Raw genomic sequence first — 14516 nt, 5'->3', positions numbered from 1 at the left:
TGAGAGATTTATTATCTTAAGATAATATTGAGATTTATTCGAGAAAAGGAAGGGCTTATCTTGTCTTTGTGTGGCTTTTGTTGCACTGTGAGCGACCAAAGTTTTGTAAATTGAGTTGTCCCACGGGCGTCCACGTTTGTGGACACCAGGCATACCGAGTTCGTGTAAAAAGCTGATAGTACGTCGCATGGTAGTAAGACCCGCTTCGTTGCCGTGCGGCTCTACCCAAAACATTATCAGTGATATAGCTAAACACGCCTTGTAGAAGTTATTTAGAATTTATTTGCTTTATTCTGGACGTGGATTAAGAGATGAAGACATACATGCCATGATTTTCGAGCTGACTAGCAGAAGCGAATGATCCGATTTGGAGGGCACCGGTAATTAGCCCGTTGAAGTAGAGCCATCAACAAGCAAATGCCTTATGAAAAATGCTACTGCATGCTGCTGATGAAAGCATTCAGTTTAAACGTAACCATGAACGCACTGGTAATGATGATCAACCACGATAAAGATGATGACGAACACGTTGAAGTAGAGCGGTGGGCAAGCAGATGGGCCTTGAATGGTGATAATGATGGTGATGATGAAGGCGTTGAATCAGAGCCGTTAGCCATCGGCCACGTGACCCTTTATGATGATGATAATAATAATGATGATGATGATGGTGATGATGATTATGAACGTGTTGAACTGATGATGACGTTGATTATAGTAACTAGTGATGATGATAGTGATTATTGTGTTGGAACAGAGCCGTCGGCAAGCAAAGTTCCCATGTACGATGAAGAAGGATGATGGACCCAGTGTAACTGGTGTTCGCAGCGTCCACATATGTGGACACTTGTTTTCTTGTAGAACTAAAGCTAAAACTTCCCATGTTTTGGTTTATTCCCACTTTCGTATGTATTGTAATTGCATATACGCAAAAAAAGATTTACTTGCGCAGCTGGATTGGCCATGGGATACAAAGGGCTAAATGAAAGAACAAGTTATCACTCTAAACAGATTTCGTGTTTCACTTTAGGGTCTTTAACTTGCCATCGACCTAGAGAAACGTTCGCAGAAACCTTGCCACACGTTTAATGATTGAGTCATTCATACTGTAAGTTACGTGGGCATTACGAGGAAGCGGCAGCCGGTGACGCAACGACGGAGTTGTCACGTGACCAACCGCTCTGCGCGGCTCCCGAATTCGCCGAAATTTTGCAACTTACCGAACGGGAAGCAACGCAGTTAACTTCCATGAATCTAGGTTGCTCCACCATTGGGAGAGAGGGTGGTAAATGGTGGGCGTCGTTTCTGAAGCGTCGCACTACTGCAGCACAGACCGAGCAGAGCTGTTGAATGAAAACCAGGTACGCAGGTGCCCCGCAGAGCGGCGCCCTCGAAAATTCCGCGGGGATTCCGCAATCGCAGCGCGTGTTTTTCTTCTGTGACGATCGACGTGGGCGCGCTTTAATCCTTGTTATGCTGAGGCGCAATGCCACATTCGTGAAAGTTACGACAAATTGTTCACGTTTTAGTTGCAACAATGGAGGGTCCATTTGCGAAACAATGAAATGGTATATGTACCAAACCTTAATTACTATATGTTAATTAACCAGTACATGGTTTGTAGGAACGTCGTAATAATAATAATTGTCGGGGTTTTACGTCCCAAAACCACGATATGATTACGAGAGGCGCCGCCATAGCGGAGGGCTCCGGAAATTTCGACCACCTGGCATCTAAATCTTAAGCTCACGAGCCTCTAGCATTTCGTCTCCAACGAAATGCGGCCGCCGAGGCCGGGATTCGATCCCGCGACATTCGGGTCCGCAGTCAAGCACCATAATCACTACCCCACCGCTGCGGGTGTTGAAATGCCTAAGTCTGAAGCTTCAGTCCAGTACATCAAAAGCTCAACTAATGACATTGTGTGGTGTTTTCTGTGCTTAAATCAGTACCTTGACTCTAGAACTAGATGTTGCATATTGTGGTATACATTGAGCATTACTGTGGTAAAATACGTGTTTCTATAGAAATGAGAACTGAATCGCCCGAGAAAGTTACGCGTTAAACATACTTCTATATATAGCTAATGTAAAGCTGCCTCAGACACCTCACTGCAGCCCCCGTGCTTCAGCGATGTTTTGAATGCAATAATTTGTCCGTGTGCGTCAGAGCAGGCGCGCCGTGCCTACACGGTTGCTGCCCCGCCGCGTGCACCCCGTTCTCCAAAGGGTGGCCGAACGAGTCTGGCGTGTTTTCCTGACGTAGCTCACGATCGAGAGATGTGCCCAACATCTGGGGCCGGTTTAGTCACACGCCCCGCCGCCGCGCTGGCGGTATCAGGTTCGGCTTTCCGTTGCAACCGCGTCAAGACGGGAAGCTGAGGCGGCCGCGCAATCTGTCGCGTTCACTTGAGTCATCGCGCTCTTTCGACTCGTTCTCGGCGACAGCAGCAGCAGCTGAGGAACTTTGACATCACGCAGTCGTTTAGGGAGGGGGGGGGGGGATGCTTTTGCTCAGTTTATCGCGCACACAGCCCCCGTGTTTTAGACTTCCGCGCGAACTATTGCGAGATAACACACATGCATGTCTGGAACGCGACGTCTACACCTTGCTAACGGGAACGCTTCTTTCCTTGCCGACAGCATTTATTGTGTGTTGAGTCAAACAACCGAGGTTTCGAGTGTTGATGTATTTTGTATTGATTGGACAATCGAAGCGACGATGTGGCGTCTCGATCCGGGCTGCAGTCGATTTTACTGCAAACCTGTAAGTTGCGTGGCCTCGAATAAAACTATGGAACAGTGATTGATCAGTGAAAAGTCTACCCTTGACGCAGTGCGGAGAGGGAAGGGTGAAGGAAGCGTGAACTTCAGTGACACCAGAGTCCTTCAAATGCCTTCAAAGCATTGAAGTACTCTGGTCTGATGACATCAAAGGTCAAAACGATGTATTAGCAGAGTCCTTCAAGCATTGAAGGACTCTGGTACTTTTTCTGGGGAACCTGCGCTGGAGTTTCCGCGGACAGGGTGCGCCGCCCTGCCGGGAACGGCCGGAAACACTCGGGCATACAAACAAATACGAGTGGCCGCTAACGTGAACCATGCCACCGTGCGCGATCATCAAACGAGGAAAAAGAAGCGTCCGAGACCGGTGGTATTGTTGTATTCACAAATGCCACAATCAAAAATGTCTTTAATAACTGAAAAAAAAAATAGTCCAGAGCATAGTTGACTCCCTTCGGCCTTGCTTTCCACCGATCTACATGGGTTGGCGCTCTGGAAAACATCACAAATCTTTTATTTGAAACTGGCCTTGAAAAAGTCAAAGAAGGCACATGACAGCTTAGGTTGCGTAAGCATCGCGCCGTACATTAAACATGCCGTATTTACTCGATTGTAACATGACCACGATTGTAACGCCAGGGATGACATTTCATTACGTCCAGGAAGAAAAAATAAAATATCGGTATTCGATTGTAACGCGAGGGTCGACTTTAGGTTGCAAAAATCTAGAAAAAAAAAAAAACTCGCGTTATATTCGAGTAAAACGGTATTATACGTCACTGTCACGTGCACAGCTCTACACCGGTTACAAGTCCATGACCGCTAGAAAAACCGTGTTGTCTACGCATGTTCCATTGCTGATCACACACTGCATGTCAAACTCAGAACCACCACGAAGTCAATTTGCACTACGTTCCTCAAAGGCATTTTTTTTAAGTATCAGGCTTGGACGACGCCCGATCGCAAGTTTGCAAACGGTCTGCAGACGATGGCGAGTCGACGTCGTTAAAGCACGAGACCTGCGACATGTTTGTATTTCCGCTAACACCACTGATCTCTACTTTACACCGGCCTTTTTACATTTATTTCGCGCTTCACCGTCAACTTCAAAAACTGTAAAGACTGCGATACGAACATTTAGTGGGCACATGAAAGCCGTTAAAAATTTTTAACGGCTTGCATGTGACCAGTAAATGCTCATATCGCAGTCTTTACACCGTAAAGCAAAGCGTGCAGCGAAACAGCTTCTGTAATATAGTACGAGAGCTGTAACTACAGATTACGTAATTGTGATATGCTCGCTCAAAACAGCTGTCACTCACTGAGCCGAATGTTCTCAGTGCTGCCTGAGGCACTAATTTTATTTCAAAGCGGGCGCACAATGAGCACACTGCATACACCGTCAATCTTGCTAGCGCTATTTGAACACACTTACCTGTAAGTTTACGTCGTGTGGTGCTTGGCACTTCGCCGAAAGGTCACAAGCGCTGTCTCTTCGAAAAACAGCTTCTTCCACGTCATAGACATACTTCTCATTGCCAATGACAGCTTCCGTCCTTTCGACAGCACACTCGCGAAGGTACCCGTCCGCACACATCAGCGGTGAATAATCGGTGGCATCGCTGCTCGCCCGCTGCGCCACAGTGCAGCGAAGTGTCCCGATCTTCGCTAGTCTTGCGCGTTCCAAAGTACCTACAAAACGACGCACATCGAGCAAAAGCCGCGGTAGTGTCGAATGACGTTCAGCATGCGTTTGAACTGGTTTGAACGTGCCTCGAGGTATGTGAGGGCACGTTGAAACGTGCCGTCGTACGCCTCGCGGCGGCTTTGTATTACTGGTTGTTTCTCAACTAGCTCGCCAGGGCGGAGCAGCTGGATGGATGGATGGATGCTATGAGCGTCCCCTTTATAACGGGGCGGTGACATGTCTGCCACCAGGCTCGAAGGATAAAAAAAGAAAAAAAAACTTCCTTGTTTCATGTTGTCCTAATGCCTTATCTACATTGATTAAATCTATGTTATTATAACAAAAAATATAAATTCACAGTCCATCTCTCTGCCTCTTAAGGCAGAATAACCTTTTTTCCCCCAATTATTTATTTTTGTACTTTATCTCTACTTTTCTGCCACCAATACTCTAACCGTCTCTTGTACATTTTAGGCGCGCCACCTGGGCAGCGCTGGCTGGAAATTGTTTAAAAAAGAACACCTGCCGGTAGGGAAAGGGCAGCGGCGGTTTAAATATGAATACAAATTAAGCGTGTTTCTCGCAGCATTCCTTTCATTTCCAGAGTTGTGGGTAAGAAGTAATCGTAGTGAAAGTGCGCAAAGCTTACTCAATAAAAATGATTTTTCTATAGAAATAGTTGTACTGCTACGTCTTTTTTTGAAGTTGATCGTGAACCGGTGCGATTACCAGCGTCGGAAAAAATGGCGTGCCTTTCGCGAGCATTGCTCAATCAGCTTTGCGCAGAGGCGGTGTCGTACCCAATGAAGTTTAAACTGAGGGGCGACTATTGCTAGTTGAAAACTTTTCCCAATACCCCGCCTGGACGACGTGAAATACCGTCGGCTGAGGCAATTTTTGGACGGCCCTCCGGGGCCTCGTTATGGAATGCAAAGAAAGAACATTTCTTAATTATGGATGAATAGGGATTGTTGCCCAGTTTGTCATCCCAGTTTAGGTGGTCAAACTCCTCGACAGTGATTTTCCTTTTTCGGTGTATTTTCAGCCGTCATTTTTGGACGAAAGGGAATTTTAGGAATGTTGAATTATGATTAAAACAGCGGTCACTTTGAGCTTTCGACTTCTGCAGTTGCCTAATATGTAATAATGGGCTAGTTGGTGACCCATGATATTGATGAAGCTGCAAACAAGACACAATCACGCATAAAATATAATTACGCAAACGCAAAAAGTGCGTTTGGGTCGTTTTTGGTGTGCATGTTTGTGTTGTTTGTGCGCCGCTTCGTCAATTTCTGCATTTGGTTCTGGCGCATGCAGCACGAAAAGGCATAGCCCTTAAAATTTGTTTCCCCTAATTATATGGAGAGATTTCTTGTTCATTCCAGGTGTTAGATTAAAAACCATGCTTTTGTGTTGTACAGGTGCACAGGCCCTAGCCTTAATCTGAATAGAAAACACGTCAAACACATGCATTATATATGTGTGTGTGCATGCGTGTGTGTATGTGTTTGTGTGTATTACTATAGTAATATTTTCCTGCATATTTCCCTGCACAGTGGTATACCACTGTGCAGGGAAATATGCTGGAAATTTTTTTGAAGTATGCAGGAGAAAATGCCCGAAATAGGGAATTTCCATGTCTCGAAATGGGAATTATTCAGCCTAGTACGGAACATCACTGCTCCCAGATGTAATATGCTGGCTATGTCATTGCCATGCACTCGAGACGCGTTCGCTCTGACCGTGTTCCCGTGGGCCGCCACGTTTCATCACGTGAATACGCATGTCGATTGATACATTCATGGCATGGCGCTGCCTCTGACGACAGTGGCTGCACTTTCGCGGCATTCTCTCGGCAACTATATATCTTTTCGTAACACTCAGTGTACAAGTTATGAGAAAACTTTAAAAACTGTGTACTATCCTAATGAAACCGACAGACAATTAGTTGTGTATAATACACAATTTATAATACAGAAAACGAACCCCTCGGACATGTGTACTATCCTGTGTTGCTTGATGCTTAAGTACTACATGGGCTTAAAACCTCCCTTTTGCTCAATGAGGCCACGCCACTTGAGTTTTTTAATATGTTTATGTGCTTCAGTTTGTTTATTGAAGCATGCAAATAAAGTACATAATACTGCTATACCAAGCAGGAGGAGAGAGAGGAGGGAGAAAGGCTGACAAGAGTGCGAAGTTGGGTTTGTTTGTGATGCACAATTGTAGATGTAGTGCACAAATTAGATGCAGGATCCCTACAAGGAGGTGTTTGCCTTAGTGCTACAAGGAGTAAGGCTGCTGTTCACACAAAACCCCCTTCCCTCCCATCCCTGACTTTTAAGTCCTGCATTATACTAATATGTTCAGGTGTCTCTAACTGCCACATTCTCGTTTCTGTTATTTCTGTTACAGGCGGATATGAACTTCAGGTGAAATGCTCCAGCAAGGGTGGAACCCTGACTGTTCCAAAGTCCAAAGCAAGCCGTAACTAAAGCTAGTCATACCAGGTCGCTGAGGACACCAGACGCTGCTGACCAACCTCATCATGATGACCGTTTATGCTTCCATGCTTAGGCATATGTTGTGAGTACCAAAAGCTTGTCTAGGATAAACTTAAGGGGAAATGCAGAGGTCACATTACGTTGCTTTCTTGTTAATACATAACATTCATTTGGCTAGTATAGAAGCTGTTTGTGAGGTCAGTTTGGGCCTGGCAAAATTATCATGTTTTTTGTAATAAAAATCCGCAGCACCCTTTGTACCCCTTGAATTTGCTTATATGTAGCCCCGCCTGAACTACCGTATTTATTCGAACTAAGCCTATGTTTTTTCGAAAAAACGATGTGCGAAAGTGGGGGGGTCGGCTTAGATTTGATTACAATGATTAAGTTTTTTAACACGAAAGTGTTTTATGCCGGGGTCTACCAAGACTTTCATGACGTATTTCTGTCACGGAAGTACGTCAGCAAAATGAACGCCATCAGATGTCAAAGAAAAAAAACTATAAGAAAAAATTTCGTTGACGGGAATCGAATCCATGACCTCCCGGTCCGCGACGAGCGCTGGCGGGCGTTTAGCCTACTGAGCTACCGCCAAACACATTACGGAGGCGACATGAACGCGCCTTTTATCTTTCACACTTGCCTCTCGCAGTGCTCTTGGATGGATGGATGCTATGAGTGTCCCCTTTATAACGGGGCGGTGACATCTGTGCCACAAGGCTCGGAAAAAAAAAAAAAAAATGCGCCGTTGCAACGAGCGTCCCATTCGGCGCGTTTCCAATACAAGTTTAATTTCTTCAACGCTTTAACACACCGCGAGGTGATGGCTTTAGCAAGCCTCGCTCATAGCATCCATCCATATCCACAATTAGCTCTCAGACGGTCGCCTGGCTGTCGCACCGCGTTCCCTGCTCGCCCTGTGAGAAGTAACGGCCATCCTGGAGTGAAGACACGGCGCGCATAGCATTTCTATTCGCATTTCACGACGCTTTGAAGGAGTGCATACCGAGCATTAGTGTTTATTATGTGCTTGTTGATGCCATCTTTGCGCGAGATTCACCATATGCGGTGTCCGCGTATGTGTTAAGAACTTCAGCTACCGCAAGGTTTAAATCATGATCATGGGCGTTTGTCGTTGGTACGGAGATGTGCCACTAGGCGTCAACGTGAGAGCGATGCGTCCACATCAAACGATGCTGTATCTGCCAAACAACAGTAGACATATACCAATGCACTGTAATCAATAAACTACTTCTGTTGCGACACATTTCACCTTCGTGTTATACCGATTCCTATGAAAGAGGGATCAGCCATCTTTTTTTTTGTTTTCTGGCCTTTCGAATTTCGGGGGTCGGCTTAGAATCGGGGCCGGCCTAGATTGGAGTAAATACGGTATCTCTCTAGGTTTTCTGATTGACAACTTGCTTGTCTGCGAAATGTGCAGTAAAATGATGAACAATACCTCAATATCCGTGATGCAACAGTGACAAAAAACACAATTTCTATAATATAACGTGCCTCTCTCTGCTTGCTTTCCAATGTTTCTGGATTGCTGTGTCTATTTGGTCGGCCTTTTAATGGGGAGCTGCCATGCAGTATTCCACTATTTCTTGGGTCTGCGCACTCTAGTCAGTATGCTGACCCTGCAGACCATCATATGTGGGCAGATCTTGGATACAGTATGTTGTGCATTATGTGGTTACATGCCAGGAGTTTTTTCATAAATTCATAAATCCATTTTGCCTGTTAGGCACGCAATCAAAAGGCACGCAATCAAAATGGTTCAGACTATTTTGAATGATATGAACGCTTTCATAATTCCAGTTAGTAGCACCAGAGAGTGCTATGACAGCTTCATAAAAGAGAGCAGGAGGTTCGCTTGCTGTCACAGTAATATGGCTACGTAGCCCCGTGCCCGTGCCCGTGCCACATGGGCACAAGAAATGACATTCACTAGTTAAGGCATAAAGTTCCTACATGACATTTTTTCAGTGGAGCTGCCACAGATCTAAATTTAGTAACATTTGAACACATGATGTCGCTAACAGTGACTTAAAAATAAACAATTTTAGGGTAATTATGGTGCCATTAGCTTGAGTTTGTTTCCATCTTTTACAATACCGCAACTGGTCTCAGCAACTTAGTCATTGCAAGTTGAATCCGAAGCCCAGAATCTTGCATGGCGCCTGTCATGTCGAAGCTGTTACAATTCTGAAGAGAATTTTGCTGTAGTGCAACTGGGAAATAACATGTGATTTGTTAAAAGTCATGTATAAAATATTTTTGACATGGTAGATACCATTTCAGATGTTTTATGTGTACTGCAGTGAGCAAGCTTTGGTGTCGAGAGTGCGCATTTCTCAGTCGAATGGGTTATAGCGAAGGCATTAGGTGACGAATGGCATGAAGACAAATGCCATTTGATTTGCCCGTGTGGCACCGCGCAAATGGCATTACACCTTAATTCATGAGGAAGGTAATGCCATTTTCTGTGCCCGTGTGGCACAGGTATAAAAAAACTGGCCATTGTTGTGAGCCCTTGATGTACTCTAACAGGTGTGGATGCATTCTGCGCTACCTTCAGCTCTCCCTTTTCTAATAATTTCACTTTGCACCTAGCATTATTTTTGCGCTTAATCACTGTCTTCTTTTTTACCATCTCATGCTTGCATGCACTTACCTACTGCACAGAAAATGAAAGCCACGTTCTTCTGCTGCTCTTGAAGTTTACACAGTAACAGTCTGATCTGATGAGGCAGTTGTGTTGGCCTGTTGCAATAACTCAATTGCTGTGTCATTCTGCTGCTGAGTATATGAGGTCGTGGGTTCACGTCAGTATATTGATTGCATGCAATTGGATAATTACAAGACTACCAGAAATACAATTGATTAATTGCATGTAATTTGTTACATACAGATTTGCCAGCAGTGCTGGAAAAAGTAAAGACAACGGCAAAACAAAGCAATTCCTATAAAAAGTACAGGACATCAGCGAAACAAAATTTAAATGACAGCATGAATAGGTCAGCTGTCCTAGCTTTTAAAAAGCAATGAATTGACAAAATACTACACCTTAAATGTGAATCAAAGAGGTTAGTTTCTCTTTGAAGCCTACACTAGTTAGGTGTGTGCATTATTGAAGTTACTAGAAGAAAGGCTAGAGAAAGAAATGGCACAAAATGCTGCATTTTTGTCTCAATTAACTTTGCCGTTTATGTGCTAAAGTTACGATCAAGTGCTGCTGACTCATCCAAACATTCACGTCGGTCAAATATTTTTACTTATGCAGAAGGCACATCAGATAAAAAAACCAGACATATGTATGTTTTTCGTTGTCATTTCAGATGCGCATCTGTCGTTCTCATCATTGTGTTCCCCACATCTTTTACGTTGGACGACGGACCGAATGTTTGTACAAAACAAGAATCGTAAGTACTAAAACTTTAAGCAGGAAAGCATGAGCCTATGACTATTCACAACAGCATTAATTACGCTTTCTCGACATTGGAGCACAATGCCATACATTATTTGATCACAGCTCCTTTCTTGTCTCCACCCAGGTACCTAACCACCGTTCGGGTTTCATACAACAAACCTTACCAAGTTCGTACCTATACATGGTGTCTAGCATTCCCGCCACGATGCTCCAAATACAGGTATGAGACTTTGGTTGCGCTTCTCTAATTTTTGTAACACCAGTGTAGATCACTCTGTGAAATATAGCTGTTTATCAGGCTGGTGTACTCGTAACTGTTAAACGTGGGTATTTTTTCTTCATTAGAATTGCTCATACTGTTGCCTACAAGACTGAAGTTAAAGAGAGCACACGTACTGTCAAGGTCTGCTGCAAGGGCTTCGTGGAGACAGCAGATGGCTCCCGATGTTTGCGTAAGTAGGGTTGGCTGCAGTGCTGTTTTGCATGAGCACTATGTTTGTATGTGGAGTGAGTCATGTTGTATAATATGAATAACTACATAACAGGTGATATATATTGAGTAACTGGACAAATTCTATCAAGCAGGACGTCAGTTAGAGTATGGTAGAGGAGCGATCATGAAATTAAAGCATTTGCAGGCGTATTGCAGGTTCGGCGTTCATAAATTACTGCAGATCTCTAGGAGAGGCTTTTTATAACAGTAGTGTTCCCTTAGAGCTGGTTTTTATTAGTTCAGTGACAGTTAATGCATCCCATAATTCAATTTAATCATGTTGTAAACTACCCTTTTCAAATATCTAATAATCTGTATCACTTGTTCCTTTATGATCCTGTCGATAGTGCAACGAAATGCCAAGAAATTTCTGTGAACAAGACACTATGGCAATGCAGTTTTAATAACTATGTAAAAATTAGCATGTTCTCACACAAGTCACATAAGTCTTATCCTGGAGCAGAGGAACAGGAAGAACAATGTTCTCCTTACTAGTGCATTATGACCTTGTTTGAAGGACTCTGGCATCAGTTATCTAGTTCTGTGGTTCCAAGAAAGCGAATACCCTTGCAAAGAAAGGTGCAACAGTAGATGAATGGTATTTTTTTTTTGTTCCTTACTACGTTGATTTCATTTCTGTTTCTCTTCTCTGCATGTTTCAGCACTTTGCAACAACCCATGCATTCACGGAACTTGCTCCAGCCCCGAAACTTGCGAGTGTCAGCCTGGCTGGGGTGGCCCTACCTGCAACTTCTGTAAGTGCTCCACTTTGACTAGTCTTGTTAGCATTGTTTTGTAGTTGCATCTCTGCCTCACTGTTGGCTTTGATTGTAGATATGCCATTATAAGTTGCCCTTGAGGTTAGTAGCATAGCCAGAAATGTTTTGGGGGGAAGGGGGAGTTCAACCATGCTTTATGTATGTTTGCATGCGTTTGTATGTGTACGTGTATAATACACATGAACAATAAAAAAATTACGGGGTGGAGGGTTGAACCCCCCAATCCACCCCTCTGGCTACGCCTCTGCTTGAGGTTGAACAGATGGGGCGATGAATGCTTACTTGATTTGTGGGTTAGTCCACACCGGTGTGCACAGTTGTACCAGTGGCCGTAACACTTTGCTGCTTGAGATTTGTCAAAAGCTTTAATTCCTAACAACGATAGTGTCCGTTTGGTTGTGGAAAGGACAGGACAGATCATGGCCAAGAAACGAAGGGGGTTAAGTTGCACAAGCCTTTGACGAGGGCGTACTCCACGACACACACTTACTGTTGGGACGTGAAAGCCAGATTTAAGCGGAACCAAAAGACTTCGACTTATTTTCTACACGGTATTGCATCTTCTCCAAGTGCGACGGCTTCATTGTAAATGTGGTTTGTTGCCACTGTCTTTAGTTGCCACTTACATTAAAGGGACACTTAAGTGAAACAATGAGTCGGTGTAGATTGCTGAACTGTACTAATGTCGTCAATTTCACCCTCATAGGCATATCAATAGAGGAGAAAATCAGGGTCAAAGTTTCATTTTTAGATTTCACCCCAAAACCTCTGCGTGATGTCACGAATTTCAAATTAAATTTTTTGTATTTTGATGACATTGGCTCAATAAAATTCATTGAAACTTGGTATGTTAAGTCTCTGGCCTCCGGAGAGGACAATGCACATAATTTTTACTGTTTAGGAACTACATAGGCCCTAGTAGATGCTGTCAAAATCTATGACGTCACGGCGATTCATACGGAACTTTCAAAGTGGCATCACCACCTGCATTTTGTTTTTGCACATTTTCTTACTTAACAAGCATCTTCTCGTGGCGAGTGGGGCGATTTTGGTATTTTGAAAGAGAAATTTGCTAATACAAGAAAAATCATTTTTCCTTTTAGTGTCCCTTTAAGCGACAATGTCTGGCAAAAACATTCTATCAAATGTAATGTGGGCGCAACACTGCTTGAAAACGTGACACCACATTGAAAATGTGCCAGGAGTATGTTCCATGCGATTGGTTCTTTTGTGTTCCACATGAAGCCTGGATCCATATTTTCCCTCTGTCCCATCACTGGCTCCTCTACAGCAAAAACAAAGAAGTAATCTCCTTTTTTGCTTGGCTTGACTTCATGATATAGTTTGAACATCTTGTTTAGGTCTTGGAGCCACGATTGAAAAGATTTTTTTTCTCAGAAAACAAACATGCAACACATGACATAGAATGCACTATGCACTGAAGTATGCATGACCAAGTGCCTCTTGATTAGAACTTCCTTGCTTGAATAGTAAGAAGCCACTTCTCTCCTGCATTGGATCTTGTGGTTCCTAAATTATTTAAACGAGTGCTTGCGAAGAAGCTTTAGCTCAAATCCAACCACCGAATTTCCCTCCTACTCAAGTCCATGTAAAATATAGAAATGCTATTATTGGTCATCCAATTTAAATGCAATTTATTACATTTGAGAGAGAAATGTTATTGAATTTTTAGAGCAGAAAATTGATTCATAGCCTGGCATTCTTTGTCTGAATTGCTTATACTTAGTATATTAAAGTTAGAAAATTGGAGCACTGATTTTAGAAATCCATAAATCTGCACCAAAAGCAGGTATCACAAGTCTGTAAACGGCATTCAATTGAGCAAATAAAGCAAAGCAGATAAATTTGATGGAATTTACAGCTTACATGATATCGCCACAGTGTTTCTGATGGTTTTGCAAAATTCCTGCTTGCAAATTTCATCTGCATCAAGTGTCAATTAGGTGCAGTTCACAAAATTCGGCTGTCGTTATCCATTGCTGAGTTAGAAGGCTAGAAATGGGATACCCAAGACTGTAAAACTTTCCCTAAGGTGTAATATAAGTTGTTGACCTAAATCAGTGCACTGGTTGCTGAGAAAACAATTTTGCTCGTTGTGTATTTTCATAAGAGGTTTCGAACTAAAGCTTCCTTTTTTACATGGCGTTGCTACATATATGCTTGCTTAGAGGCTTGATCTTAAAGGGACACTAAAGGCAAATAACAATTTATGTCAGAGTGAATGACAACGTCTAAAACGGCAATATTATCAACAGCAGGGCCCTACTTACCGAGAAATTAAGCTAAATGTATCACACGATGAGCGCCACGAGCAGCACATTGCCACGGGGAACAGCACACGTGGTTCAAAGGTTCCGTTTTCGCCGAACTGCGCTTCGCCCGGCACCCTGCTTCGCTCACACGGTCGCGTCTCAGTGGTAGTTTCGGTATCGCGTACTGCCGGTGTGTTTTGCGTGCTCGTGAAAGTCGCTCTGACAGAAAGTTCGGCAAACTGCCGCATGCATGTGATGTTGCCGGATGTACGAATGGCGCACGCCGCCAGTGCACGCCGCCGCGCAGTAAAGGCGGGCAACGTTGGGCACGGCAACAGTGACGTGAGAAAGCCCGCTTTCAGGCGGGTGATTTGAAGTGCGCTAAGGCGATGCGGACCACTAAAACGTGATTTTATTTCAAAATAAGCACTTCCTTGGCACAAAAGTAGCGCTACGAGGTTTCTGGACCGTTATTTCAATGATCAACGTCGACTGCCTTTAGTGTCCCTTTAACTGTGAGTATCTGGCGTGCTCTCTTCGTTTACACAGTGCTTTGTCGATACT

The 14516-nt window shown here is 43.8% G+C and overlaps 1 protein-coding gene, 1 long non-coding RNA gene and 1 other non-coding gene across 4 annotated transcripts in view; all 3 read left to right on the top strand.

Moving 5' to 3' along the window:
• LOC119394159 (uncharacterized) overlaps positions 1-14516 on the top strand; it is a 341546-nt gene that overhangs the window by 194315 nt on the left and 132715 nt on the right. The gene's annotated exons all lie outside the window — the stretch shown is intronic.
• The window catches only part of LOC119394161 (protein draper), an 84866-nt gene that overhangs the window by 39804 nt on the left and 30546 nt on the right, over positions 1-14516 (top strand). For both annotated transcript variants that reach the window (XM_037661421.2, XM_037661419.2), the window contains exons 2-6: positions 6883-7053; positions 10316-10399; positions 10532-10627; positions 10753-10859; positions 11563-11655. In XM_037661421.2, coding sequence (XP_037517349.1) covers positions 7016-7053; positions 10316-10399; positions 10532-10627; positions 10753-10859; positions 11563-11655 — 418 coding nt within the window. In that variant the 5' untranslated portion in view covers positions 6883-7015. The remainder of the gene's footprint in view (positions 1-6882; positions 7054-10315; positions 10400-10531; positions 10628-10752; positions 10860-11562; positions 11656-14516) is intronic.
• LOC119395206 (U4 spliceosomal RNA) lies at positions 5242-5383 on the top strand. The gene has a single exon (XR_005184210.1). It is a non-coding gene; the product is annotated as a U4 spliceosomal RNA (small nuclear RNA).

Source organism: Rhipicephalus sanguineus, chromosome 5 (genome assembly GCF_013339695.2).
Source record: "Rhipicephalus sanguineus isolate Rsan-2018 chromosome 5, BIME_Rsan_1.4, whole genome shotgun sequence".
NCBI lineage: Eukaryota > Metazoa > Arthropoda > Arachnida > Ixodida > Ixodidae > Rhipicephalus > Rhipicephalus sanguineus.
Note: the sequence above shows the minus strand (reverse complement) of the source record. Positions and strands in the feature narration are given on the sequence as shown.